This window comes from Phymastichus coffea, unplaced genomic scaffold (assembly GCF_024137745.1).
Source record: "Phymastichus coffea isolate CEN01 unplaced genomic scaffold, Cenicafe_Pcof_1.1 PCOF00003, whole genome shotgun sequence".
Taxonomy (NCBI): domain Eukaryota; kingdom Metazoa; phylum Arthropoda; class Insecta; order Hymenoptera; family Eulophidae; genus Phymastichus; species Phymastichus coffea.
Genome location: NW_026706814.1, coordinates 13,047,500 through 13,061,595, shown reverse-complemented (window position 1 = coordinate 13,061,595; position 14,096 = coordinate 13,047,500). Strand labels below are relative to the sequence as shown.

Sequence of the window (14,096 nt, the reverse complement as noted above, 5' to 3'; positions counted from 1 at the left end):
TCTCTACGTATTTTGTAAGCAAACAGTAATTAAACGTCGATCATTTTTCGTCACTTTTAAAAATCCCCGGAAGATACATGTGTATACATAGATTTTATATTAGTTAAGCATGTTGTTGGAAAAAAATTTGTTTTCTTTATTTATTACAATTTTAAAAACAATTTCAGAGAATACTAAGTTTTCTTCCGTAATTATTTTTTTTTTTTAACAAATACAAAAAATTATTTTAAGAATAACAAATTGTTCAATCATAAAGAATTAATAAAAAACAAAAAACGGAAGAGATAAAATAAAAAATCACGCTCAGTAAATAGGTAATTAGTCGAACTCAAACCGTACAACTATAAAATTGGTGATATCAATGAATTGTAGTAATTTTGTAACTTTCGTGCCATTTTGTACCGGTGTACGTTACAAAATCTAACGTGTAAGCTTGCAAAAAAAATGAAAAATGTAATGGACAAGACATCTACAACTTGAATATTTTATTATTTTTTTGTAATGAAATCCCGTATTATTTATCTCTATAATATATTGTTTTCGTGATAATGAATTTTATATTGAATTTAAACAGGAATAACGCCAGATAAAAAATGATAGAAGTAACTTTCAAATAAATATGTAATAGCCATTTGGATTATACATAAATTTGGTTTTAAAGTTTGGATGGTGTAGCGAAATTATCTAAAATCATTCGTCGTATTTTATGCATTGAAAAGTGTAACTGTGGAAAATGGCAATTCATTTCGACTTAAAGAAAGCAACTTAAAAAGTTGTTCAATGTTTATTCAAATATATTTACTCTAATAAATGCTTATTTATTAACATATCTGTTCTTCCAAAGCGAAAAATCCACTTTCCACGAGTAACTTGTACTATCGACGTAAAAAAGTAACAAAAAAATACCAATGCTCTCGTCTACTTCGAGAATTTGAAGGTCGTACACTAAGGAAAAAAACCGCCAAGTTGAACAATTGTATATAGAAAAAAATTTAGAATGTTTTTGTTGAATTTTCACCTCTAGCAAGTAAGTAACAGAAGAAAAATAATCCAGATGTAGCGATGTACTCGGTATGGACGTGCGAATGCTATGTTTGTTTGTGTACACAAATCATTAAAATATGCAGTCATCTTCCAACTTTATGGACTTTTTCTCAAAACAATTTCATTAAAAAAAGGCCAAGATCAAAATGTAAAGCAAAGATATCGCGGAGAAATCTATCATGTAGTTCATCTTCCATCGAGTTAAGTTCTAATTTGTTTGACTGATGTGTATTTATTGTCAGAAGTTTTTGCTTACAAACATATGCAAGAATGGAAAGCGTGGGAAAGAGAAAATATCCGTACAATCAATTTTGTCTTTGTACACTGCGCACTTGTATACTGAATTTGGGACAATCGAAAGCAACTGCGTTTTGAACAGAAAAAATTTTCTAGGATGATTGCGGAGGAGAGAAAGAGGGTGTTTTTACATTTCTGTATATAGACGGAAAAAATACACTCGCTTCACTCCCACTTCTAAGCAATTAATTATTGTAAAGCAAATATTTCTTCGAAATTTTTTATTCTTATATAAGTTAATATTTCCCTTGTGAAAATTGACTTCAAACATTTTTATTTCTATTTAAATACTGTTATAAGTATGCAAAAAATAGATGACTAAGACACACGTGAATTCTGTTCGTAACGCTTCGGCTTTCGAATAATGCAATAATAAATCTCGCGTCGAACAAAACTGACAACAGTCGAAACTAGCGACTTTTTTTATTATTTTGTTATTAACAAATCACAGAAAACGAGTAGTCGTTTAACTAAAAAGTACCTAGAAAACATGATATTTTTTTATAATTGTAAATGTACGATGATTTCACTGTTTTTCATATCGTACTAATTTTGTGTATTAAAAACCAATTAATAGTCATCAAATGTGCATCAAATGTAATTATTGATCCGTCAAAAATTTTCCCAAGCGCATTCTTCACAACTTGCATCGATTATTATTATTGAATAATTTTATTATAATACACATTACTCTTGCGTATTGTACATTATCGGTAATAAGAGATCATTTGAGAGCCTACGTATTGTACAGATAGATGTTTAGTTAGTATTAAATATTGTTTTTACTGAAACAAAAAATGGAGGCGAAGATGATAACTATCGCTAATAGTAACGATTATTACAGAAAATAATATTGATAATGAATTTAATATTATACATATAAATATATACATAGTTTTATTATAAACGCAAAATGAGTAATATGATATTTAGTTACTGTATATAGTGTAAAAGAGAAGCTGGTCTTGTAAGATAAAAGATAAGGTGTTTTAATGTGCACATAGCCGCGTCATTGTCAATAACCATATTATTACGATTAATAATAATTACAGTTTTTTTTACATCTCTTGTATTCCATTCAATACCTCCTTCGCCAACTTTTAAAATACCATCAAATGTCAGAGCACTTCAAAACCCATACTTTGAACACTATAAATAATGATTTTTGGTTATGTGCATGTTCAACCATGTTCTTCTACAATTTAAGTCCTCATCCGATGGGGTGACGTGCTCTAACAATTGAGTAAATTCATCAAGAGGGCACAACTCTGTACAACCAGGGATCTGAAGCATATCAACTTTAAGCGGGATGCCATAGTAATAAAATACCTGAAAAAGTAAAAAAAGACTCAATGAGATACATAGCATGTACATTATATTATGGATATTTCGATGACTTCAATTTCTTTGAAATGCAAAACCGTTTTTAGTATTTTTGATATAGATAAGTAGCCTCGGTTGTCAAATTTCAGTCAATGACTGGTCTGATAGTAGGCCTAGGATAGTAAACCTAGTTGCAATCGGATCGGTACATTTTCTTAACACTTGCTCATTTATGATCCTTTCAAAAGTCAAATTTCTGTTGAATACTATCGAGTCTTTCAACTAATTGCGCAAAAGTAATTTACCTTGATGAAATATTTGTTTTTAATTTCGTGCAGCTCGATTATGATAGCACTCGAATACTGAGGAATCAAGTCGTCATAAAGCCCGAGAGTTTGCAGCAACATGACAATATTTAATTCGTGACCGCTGTATAGATGAATTTTGTTAGAGTTCTTCTTTTCTCGGGTATTTTTCATGTCATCGATCATTTTTCTTAGTAGAACACCTGCAAAATTAATGCATCGTGTAAAATTTTCGTAGCTACCACAGCGATTAAAATGCCGATTGGAACAGACTTCCATAAGATTAGGCAATGGATAGTTATATATGTATACTGCGGCTCGCTTCATTCATATAAATGTCCAGTTTCAGATACCGTAATATTATCATGCGTTCGTGTTATCCTTGTAAACCCCCCCCCCCCCCCAAAAAAAAAAACTATCCAATTTCACGTATTATTAAATACATATCAGGATAAAGATATTCACATTACTGTCACAATGCGAAGCACGATTTTCATATTGCCTAAATGACTGGTAATAAAAGACGCTGCAGGTGGACCACCACCCTGGAGTTAATTGCGCGCGCTCACCTCCAGCCAGTCGCTTCAGTTGGTCATTGTATCCGTAAAGCTGGTACTGCAGAAGTGCACCCTTGCGAAGCGCGCCGTTGGGATAAATGCCAGCCGCCCAAATTGGAAGCGCTAATTTCATTGCTTTTAGAGCGGCGAGCGTGTGGTAGAGATTATTGGCATCCAGCAGCGAGCATGTCGCGTTTTTTCCCATATTCCTTCCCAGATCGGCCAGAAATGGGGTGAGTTCGTCGATTTGTCGCTTGAACTCCGACGACGCCAACACTCTTTTGTACTCGCTCGTGTATCTGCATTAAAATTATTCGTGGAACGGTAGAACACGGAACGTTAAACTGTCACGAATCTACTCACACTTGGCATTTTTGAGGCACGAAAATAGTATCCTCCTCATTCGACTTGAAGGACGTCAGCGTCGGTTGCCAGCGAATATTATCGTTCCACGTTTGGATTTTACTAGGAGGATACAAGCCCGCAAGCACTAGCTGTAGGGACATGCGTGTTCTCGGAGAGTCGGAACTTACAGCTTCCACATTTTCTGATATGTAGTGCGGTCCCAGCAGAGTATCGTAATTCGTTCGCAAAAATTTACCTAATTTGTATACACGCTGCTTCCCTTGCTGTAAATTCAAGCGTTCGTTTGTATTGCTTTCATCACATTGTCGAAAAAGTGCATTAATGCGTGTTCTTCTATAATTAGCACCACAATTATTGCGTGAGGTGACATAAGTATTTCGCGGTAAGAAGAGATGTATTATACAAAAACACTTTAGCTTCCAGATAGCAAATCTTTCATTCTCAAGACATCGCTATCTGTGATAAGATTTCAGTGACTGCGCTTTTTTTTTTATTTCACGCCAATTGACCAACGGTTTGAAAAAGAAGTAACAAGACTAGTTTACAGTTGCCGCGTTTTTTACTTTCGAGCGATTGCCTCATCGTCATTCTCTGATGGACCACCTGCAATAGCTTGTAAAATGTAACTTGCGCTCAAGCAATTCTGGATGATTTTCTGCAGCCTTACACTATTCTACTAACCATTTTTAAAAGCTCCCAGACGAAGCACGTTATTCTCCAAGTTCAAATGTTTGAATGCGATGTAATGTCGAATGGAAATTTCAGTTTAAAAAAAATCAATAAATAAATCAGTGTGATTCGTTCTGACTCGTCGAGCCAGCAGAAAGAAAAATTAAAATTCGAACAATCCATTCAGCGGTCGTCGATGTATATGAAACTAACGTAAAAGTGCTGTTCGATTGTTATGTTGTTCGAACTTTAAATCCTAAAAATTTTTTACTCATTACTGATAAAACGGCTACACAAAATTTACATATTAAAAGGTATAATTTGTCGTGACTTTGTCGAATCCTAATTTTAGTCAATCAGCGAATAATCATGAAACGAAGGCTACGTCCGACGTGTATTTGGATGAGTGCCGAAACGTGAAAAACGAACGAATACCAAGTTTGTAACTTACATTTGTCAATCCGCCGAGACCGATTGGGTAAAATTTATTGCAGTCGGAATTCGTGTCACAGCAATTTGGACAGCTCCTTATGTAGTTACCTGGTGCTCGATCGCCGTGTCTGAATAACTATTTCAAAATATATCTGTTAAGATTTTCTGCCAATTTGCGTTTTAATTCAATTGTTGTCAATTAAAAAGGCGAAATACATAGGCCAACAAGTTTGATATTTGTATTTGTGAGTATACAACTTACCACATTAACCAGTTTTATTTCAGCAAAAGCGAAAGTCAAAGTGAGACTGAAGAAAAAGATCGATATGAGGCTCATTGCGACGCTAGTGTGAGCACGGCAACCAATACACTGCATTGAAAACATTAAGCGCGCGCGTTATAATATAAGAACCGTGATAATTCCTTCTTTGCGCAGTTATTGGACATAATTTTTATTACTGGCCAGATAACCATTGTCCCGCGTGTGTTCAGCTTCACAATATTTCGAAATGGAAAAATTTCACATTTTATACATATTTATGAATTGTGACTGTGGTAATACAATGCATCTGCATGTATATTTTCATTGGAAAATCTTTCATTATGCATATGAAGAATCTATATATCTGGTTGAAATTGTTACAATTTGTACATTATGCCCATTCCTAAAAATTGATTACGTAAAAAGCAAACAGAATTCATCATTCGTCGCTAAGTTACATATTACGCGTGATGACATATTAGCAATACTATCAAAAGGAAATCAGATAAGCTTATCAAATTTATTATAGATAATCTACATATAATTCTTGAACTTGACTCTGTGATTTAAATGATGCAAATTAAAGAATAAAAAAGGCTACTAAATATACTATAGTCTTTATAAAAATTATCGGGTAAAAATTTACCAGCACAGCTCCGGATCGTAACAATCGTCACGATTGTGTGATTCACAAAAACAAAAACAATAGATGATCACTAAATCAGCCTCTTTAAGAAAATCAAACAAAAAAATAATACATATTGCTGATTACAGCATCGTACTTCAAATTTAATCATCATTTGATAAATCAATCTTTGAATTTTTGTGAAATTGTATATCGTTCAAAATCAAATTAATCAATCACGATAGTAATCTACGCCCGAAGTAGACTTTGGATGCTAGCGATCAATATAATGTGTACCGTATAATTGAAAACCATATTTTATGCGTAATTTTCGTCATCGGAATTTTTGCAGCTGATCAGTTGAATACATTGTTATTAATCGATATCTCACGTTAAATAGGCAGATGATTATGTAGACGTGCAAATTAAAAAAAAATATTTAAGTCAACAAGAGGATCTTGATGAACCGAATAAAAGTGATTTGATAAGACCCTTACCTTACTTAGGTTTCACGTCAAAGCCAAGGACATCATGATTTTTTAATAATCTCGACTGGTGAATAAATTGGCAGAAAAATTTATTTTTTAAATTATTTATAACTGTAAACGATATATTTGAAACAGGATTACGCATTTTTTCACAGAGTAGATGAAGAAAATTATCAAGAGCAGCCGTGACTAAAACAGTAATGGAAATGAACAAAATCGAATTAGTTTACGAAATAGATGGTAAGTTAGTCAGGTTGGTATGTTGATTTTGCTGTTCTATTGATTTTTAATGTTTATTTATTTGAGTTGTCGTAATATATATTTTTTGTATCAATTGAGAATTTAATAAAAGATCTAAGGAGGCTGGAAGGCAAACCAGCGAAACGTTGTCATAATCAATTGTATATGATTATTTAGTTGGAGTTTGGGAGTCACTCTCAATAACTTTGTAATTTAGTTTATTATTATCAAGATATTCGTCACATTTTAATTGAAAATATACAAAACACGATAAAACGCCCATTAGTGTTAACAAAACACGAAAATCAGTTCTCAAAAGATTTAAAGTACACAAAACAGTTTTGTAAATCTAATCCAAATATATTTTTCATACGTGCAGACAAAGGTAATATCACAGTATACCTTAATAAAGATGATTATATTGCAAAAATGATCGGGTTACTTTAAGACGCTAATACATATAAAATTACAAAGAAAAATCCAATACCATCGTTACTAACAAAAGTTTATAACATTTTACGGAAATTTAATGACAATGATTATTTGAACAATCAAACACAGTCATGGCAAAGGCTTATGCACTACCTAAAATTCACAAAGAAGGAATTTTCCTTATACCGATAATTTCTACTATTAATAGTCCAACAAATTTCTTATCAAGAGTGTTGAATAGTGAACTGCAGAAGCGTGTTTCGAAAACTCATTCACATATCAGCTGTAGTTTACAATTAATAGATAAACTAAAATCTTTATTTATTCCAAATGATCACATTATGGTTTCTCTTGACGTTTCATACTTGTTTACTAATATGCTAGAAAGTCTGACTATCAAAAGTTTAGAAAAACGATTTAACCAAATCCATTTTAACTTTAAGATTCCGTTTATTGATATTATTAATGGCGTGAAGTTTTTGTTTCGAAATACATTTTTTCAATTTAATAATGTCATTTACCAACAAATTTTTGGAACACCTATGGGCTCTCCAATTTCTCCCTTATTTGCTGACATAGCGATGGAAGATTTAGAAACTTATTGTCTTGAAAGGTTGAAAGTGAATCATGATTGCATTACTGTTTTTTACTTCAGATATGTAGACGATACAATTATGAGTATAAAAGAAGAACATTTACAAGTTGTTTTGGACGTTTTTAATGAGTATGATAAAAATCTTAAGATCACACATGAAATAGCGGTAAACAATAAAATTGCGTTTTTAGATGTATCAATGTCGATTGTAAAAAACAGAATTTTAACTAACTGGTATCAAAAACCAACTAGTTCTGGCAGAGTATTGAATTTTAATTCCAATCATACTATACAGCAAAAAAGTAATATTGTATATAATATGGTTGACAGAGCAATAATGTTGTCTCACAAAAAATTTTACACAATTAATATCAAAATAGTTAAAAATATTTTAATTAATAATAATTATCCGCAGGATTTTGTTGATTTAACAATCTCGCAGCGCACTTGAAAATAAAAATTCAGGAGTATGAATTTATACAATTCGTTAGTAAATAAGAACTACAGTTCTACATTTACAATTTCATTACCGTATAATAAACCATTTTTCAATTCTTGGAAGTTTGCTCTAAAAAATATAATATACGCGTAGTTCCATTTATGAGTAAAAAATTGAATAATATTGTAAAACTGGGTAAGGATCGTAATGACAAATGGTCTGAGTGTTGTATACAAGTTCCTTTTTCTACATGTTACATCGGTATGTTGATTTTTCTGTTCTATTAATTTTTAATGTTTATTAATTTGAGTTGTCATAATGTATATTTTTTTGTATCAGTTGAGAATTTAATAAAAGACCTGAGGAGGCTGGAAGGCAAACCAGCGAAACATTGTGATAATCAATTGTATATGATTATTTAGTTGGAGTTTGGATGTCACTCTCAATAACTTTGTAATTTAGTTTATTGAATCTTTTATATTCCGCAATACAAATATTTCTTCTCTGGTGTGAAGTCACTCGTTGTGTGTTGATGCTTAATAGTACATTATGCCCGAGCGAAGCGAAGATGGAAAGGTACAAGAGACGAGTACATTACGATACAAGTACGGGAATAGTACATTACGATACAAGTGCGGGAAAATAGATTCTGGTCTTGTGTGGCGTTTACGCCCGAGCGAAACGAGAGTGGAAAGGAACACGAGACGAGAAACTCTTTCCCGAATATGTGCCGTACCGTATTTTTTAATACGACGTGTCGAAAGTGTGATTTTCAACGCACGTCTTTTGCGAAGCGTGCGGGAAACAATTGCGCACTTTGCGCACGGAGTATCGAAAAATATATTAAGTATAGTAAATAAAATTTTTGTTTTTCAAGTCTTTTATTACGAACACCGTCCATACTATTGAACCGGCTGGTACAAACATGTGCTGTCAAAATCATGCCTTTGTCGCGTCAAAGGAAAACTACTATTCGTTTAGCTAACTTACACCCCATGAGGTGAGTGAAAGTTTCACTGGAGGGTGAGTCATCCAACCAAAGAACCAACCAATCATCGAAAGGCACGCATCTGTCGCACTTTTCATGGATCTTTATACGCTCAAGGCATATCAAGCTCTCTCACTCAAGTTTTCTTAGCGTTTTCCTATAACATTGTTAACATTGGACTGTTAGCAAGCTCCCGTTATTTTTTTTAATTTAGATTACGAACAGGAAATTCAAATGAAATTATTTGCTTCATTCTTGGTCTTAATCGTCATCAGAAAGTATCTGAATTTTCAAAATCAATTTTGAAATTCTTTGAAAAGGATGTATTGTCTAAGCGCTTTGGTTTGGTAGTCGTCAATTGAGACGACTTGATTTATTTTTTAACGATTTTCCTCCAAAAACTTCACGGCGTAGGTGATAATAATCACTTACACTAGTTTGTAATGACACTTATTTGAAACACAAAAAAGCAATAAAGAATATATTCCAATAAAGAATACCAACAAAGATCTTATACAAGCATCTTTTGCACAAAATGCAAGCACAAAAATTCTTTTGTGTTCTGTAAAGAAACGACAGTTTTGGATAATTATTTTCATTTTTTACGAAGTATAGTTTACTTCAACAAGTTATAAGGGACAAACGATCGCTGGCCTTGGAAATTCATTAGTGTTTTGTATTTGCTACTGTAAGTTATTAGGTGCAACAAAGAATGAAGTGTATGCCAGCATTACTACGTCGGATAGAATAATCGTTGTTATATAAAATCATTCCGAAGTGCAAATCATTATTAGCGCATTGGGTGTTAGTCTAGTGTTAGTCGTATCGATATCGACTTTACAAAATTTCTTTTTGGCGATAAATCAATCAAGTGTATTCCATCGACTGAAATTCAGTATCAAAAAATTGGACTATTACTAGGTCATTCAAAATATTCCTAGGTATTTCAATTGAGAGTTCAATATTGAATCGACTCAAAAAAATAAGAACTTTATGCATGGTTTTATTATCAAGAAAATATTTGATTATAAGCTTCTTTATTTGTAGTTTTGATATCTACCGAAGCAATGTTTTATCGTTTTTACAACTTTAATGTCGAGCAAGGATCCAAAAGTACTTTTTACAAATCTAAATGTTCTCAAAAATCAGAGTCTAACATATAACCACTGACGTATATCAAAACCTAATAGCAATCTTTGTCGATTTATTACAATTTCATTTCCTGAGTGTACTATAAAAAAAGTGAAAAAGTATGCTATTTTCGGTTATTGTCTATATTTGAGACATAGTTCGATCATAGTGTACGGTAAAATGACAATAACACGTATAGTAGCGCATCTAAAAAAAATAATCAATGAAGTATACGCGTCTTTATAATAATGCTAATGTGGGCTCGATATCAAATTCCAAAGGTAATTTGCAGTGTCATATATTGGTAAGAATCGTTCAGTGTAAAAGTAACATACAAGCATACCAAACAAGCTTCGACTATTTTTTGCAACTTGAAGAAATATAGAATTTTATTTTTGCTTGAAAATGTAATTCGTCCATCGACACTTTGCTACATCTTCCAAGAGTTTCGAAATTACAAGATGATTTCACAAAAATAATTTATACTTGATATATTAATATTAGCAGCTGAATAATTTGTCAATAACAAGGTAAAGGCATACAATCAAATATTCAAACCTTCATTTGTATGAAATTTTATTTCAACATATTTATCTTGTGCACAATTTTATTTATACATTATGTTTCGTCGAAAGACGAAAGTATTCATGTATATTTAAAGGGGAAGTATAAGGTTGCAACGTAATCGCGCTTTCTTCTCTCTCTCCTAGTGGCCACGTACTATTTCTTTCTCTCTTTTTCTCTTCTTTATTTATCTACATACTTACTCAGCATGCCTAACTACGATCTGACTATATGACTTTTCTTTCTTTTCGACACTCCGTGCGCAAAGTGCGTTTTACCCCACGCTCGGCAAAAAACGTGCGTTGAAAATCGCACTTTCCACACGTATCAAAAAATATGGTACGGCACATGTTCGGGAATGAGTTTCTCGTCTCGTGTATCTTTCCACCCTCGCTTCGCTCGGGCGTAAACGCCACACGAGACAAAAATCAATTTTCCCGTACTTGTACCGTAATGTACTATTTCCGCACTTGTGTCGTAATGTACTATTTCCTGCTTAAGGAAAGTAGGGGAAAGTGTGCGATTCGGGTGACGGCGTGTTATAAGTTTAGTTGTCGAGGTCAAGGCAGTATTAATCATACGTCCGAACTGATCGCACGTTCTGAATTCTACATTCGTTAAACAGATTTTAATTAACTTATTTAATTTGTTAACATAGTATAATTAAGCTTAATTAGTTTAAATTAAAATAGTTAATTAATAGGCGCGTGTTTTATTCTAGTTTCTTAAAACTCTTCCAATCAGTTTGAGTTTGAGTCCTTTTTTTGAGTTGTGCAAATCTAGCAATCGCCGTGAGAAAGACCCTCCTCAAACCCAGTTAATACACACTACAAATCATTTCATCACAGTTCAAGTTTAGCGTAATATTTGAATATTATTTTGGAGTAAAATATCTTGTATAAAAATAACTAATTTCGAATCATAAACACGAAATCATTACACAAATATTTACAGAGTGTGAATAATATCTGATATTTCTCTCTACAATAACCTAATGATCCATTAAAAAATTATATATAAAACGTTACAGACAATTGGTCTACTGAAAAAGTAGTTTTACTTATCTATTTGGCAAACATGAAAAATAATAGTCAATTAAAAATGTAATGCCTGACATGTGACTAGAAACTATATACATACAAACAACGTAATTTATTATTACAAATTTATTTACTGTAATTAAATGTAGTTTATTATATTTAATCATAGTAAAATGAACTGATAGTGACACAATTTTGTTGTTTTGCTAAAAGAGCTGAAACGTTTTACAAATTTAAGTTAATGTTAAAAGGCACATTTACATATAATTACGTTTGGATCGTCAAAATACTTCATACCACCAAATTGCCACGTACAACGTAAACATTATCAATGGAAATAATCTTACAATACTTTTATATAATACGGCTTTCATTATGAGTCTAACAATTTTATCAGTATAATTATCAAGTTTATTCCTCTTGATGAAGGAATAATTAGGTTCAAAATGTAGGATTTAATGTCAGTACTTGCGTTTAGAACAAGTCGAAAATTATCTCAATCTTCCACGGTTTTCCATTGAAAATATAACAATATACTTTATTTAACAGCAATTATTAAAACATGGAATTGGGCGAAAAATTATAGAATTGAGTTACGTTTATGACTCCAGACCACGGTATTTTCTTTTCATGCGAGCATATGGACCTATTTCTGGATCCATTATAAAATCATATAAAACAGAAATCCAAGAGTTATGCTGCGGTAAGTTGTCATAAAATTCAGCAGCTATTCTTTTAACCTAGAAACAATTTTTTAAATATCAATACAACAGATGGATAATAAAATGAGAAATCAAAGAAAATATAGAACTACTTCAGGTAATCTTGAACCAGGAACTGCAGGAAAGTCATGATGTTCATTGTGATATCCAACATTAAATGTGATAAAATTCAAAGGTCCATAGTAGCTGTATGTTTCATATCCCTTTTTGAACATATAATGTTCAGATATGAAATGTCCTGCAACTGGATGAAGACCCATTGCTAAAACTTCACCAACGATGAAGTACACTAAAACTTTTCCACCTAAGAAAACATTTTCATACAAAAATTTTTCATCTAGTATCATATTTGTATACATGATATTAAAATAGGCAAAGAATCTCACCAAAAAAGTACCATACAAATGCATCAAAAATTAACTGTATCACCAAGTTAACATATTCTAATATTGTTGGTGTTTTGGGATAAGTAATAAGAGGTCTGAAGGAGTAGAAAAATGGTTGAAGAAGGACCCAGCAGAATTTCCCAAACGTGGTACAAAATAATTTTGCTTCTAGTAAGGTTGGCAAATCTGTGTCTAATCTTTCATCACCTTGGTACTAACAATTTTCATAGAATGTAAATATCTAAATATTTATTTCCACTCAGAAATTTAGATTCAACAAAATGTGTACTCACTCTGTGATGCTCCAAATGATATTTTTTAAAGCTAATTGACATAGGAATACCAATAGGTAAATTTGCAAAAAATCCAAATAGTTTATTCGCCATTGGTCTTGAATGTCCGAAAGCCAGATTATGTGAAATTTCATGAACAGCTAGAAACATAGAAATGATCATATTAGAAATGATTATATTAAATAAATTATTACAATCAAATGTTAAATTACTGTTATAAATAAATATTATTGTGATTCATTTTCACATTTTAAAAACTTGCTTTTTACAAATAAACTAGAAACTTTTTTATTCACAGAAAAGATAATAAATAACTTTATTACATGTTTCTGTGAAAACTTAAAACAAGTTTCATGACTTAGTATAGAGTACACTTATTAGAAACTTATCAAATGTAGGGGAAAGTCATTAAGAAAACCATTACATACCTAACATGAGAGAATGATTAATAACTCCACCAAAGCAATAAGCCATTAGAAACAGCACAGGGTAACTGAGATCCTTAACAATAAACATTGATACAAACTGAATAAAAACCATGCCTGTGACAACCCATTTAAAATTAGGATCATAGCCAAATAGTTTCTTGATTTGTGGATATTTTGCTAGAAAGAAACGTATGACCATTTATAAACTACAAATCGCAACTACTTTAATAATGATTTAAATTGCATGATAAATAAGCTATGACTCACCCAGAATGATTTTTCGTCGACTTGCGTGAGGTTCCTCGGTATAAGTCCATTCAAAATCAGTTCTAGATACGTGTTGTCCCATTTTTAACAATATATTAGTCTACTTTCTTTAGAATCCACCCACGCTATCAAGTGAATCTTTTCATACCGGCAAATCGGCGCTGAATGTAAACTTATTATGTACTATGTATGTGTACGATACG

The 14,096-nt window shown here is 32.0% G+C and overlaps 2 protein-coding genes across 2 annotated transcripts; both read right to left on the bottom strand.

Moving 5' to 3' along the window:
• Window positions 1-147: 147 nt before the first annotated feature.
• Window positions 148-5,482, bottom strand: LOC131666452 (venom acid phosphatase Acph-1-like). Its single transcript, XM_058939118.1, has 7 exons — window positions 5,453-5,482; window positions 5,256-5,363; window positions 5,013-5,129; window positions 3,890-4,155; window positions 3,539-3,825; window positions 2,970-3,172; window positions 148-2,670 (listed from the first exon to the last, which is right to left on the bottom strand). The coding sequence occupies exons 1-7, from the start codon at window positions 5,465-5,467 to the stop codon at window positions 2,491-2,493; spliced, it is 1,176 nt and encodes a 391-aa protein (XP_058795101.1). The 5' UTR covers window positions 5,468-5,482; the 3' UTR covers window positions 148-2,490.
• Window positions 5,483-12,382: 6,900 nt separating this feature from the next.
• LOC131666483 (sphingolipid delta(4)-desaturase DES1) lies at window positions 12,383-14,032 on the bottom strand. The gene is made up of 6 exons (XM_058939199.1): window positions 13,894-14,032; window positions 13,627-13,803; window positions 13,199-13,338; window positions 12,906-13,119; window positions 12,612-12,823; window positions 12,383-12,537 (listed from the first exon to the last, which is right to left on the bottom strand). Exons 1-6 carry the CDS (start codon window positions 13,973-13,975, stop codon window positions 12,397-12,399), a joined length of 966 nt encoding a protein of 321 aa, XP_058795182.1. The 5' UTR covers window positions 13,976-14,032; the 3' UTR covers window positions 12,383-12,396.
• Window positions 14,033-14,096: the final 64 nt, after the last annotated feature.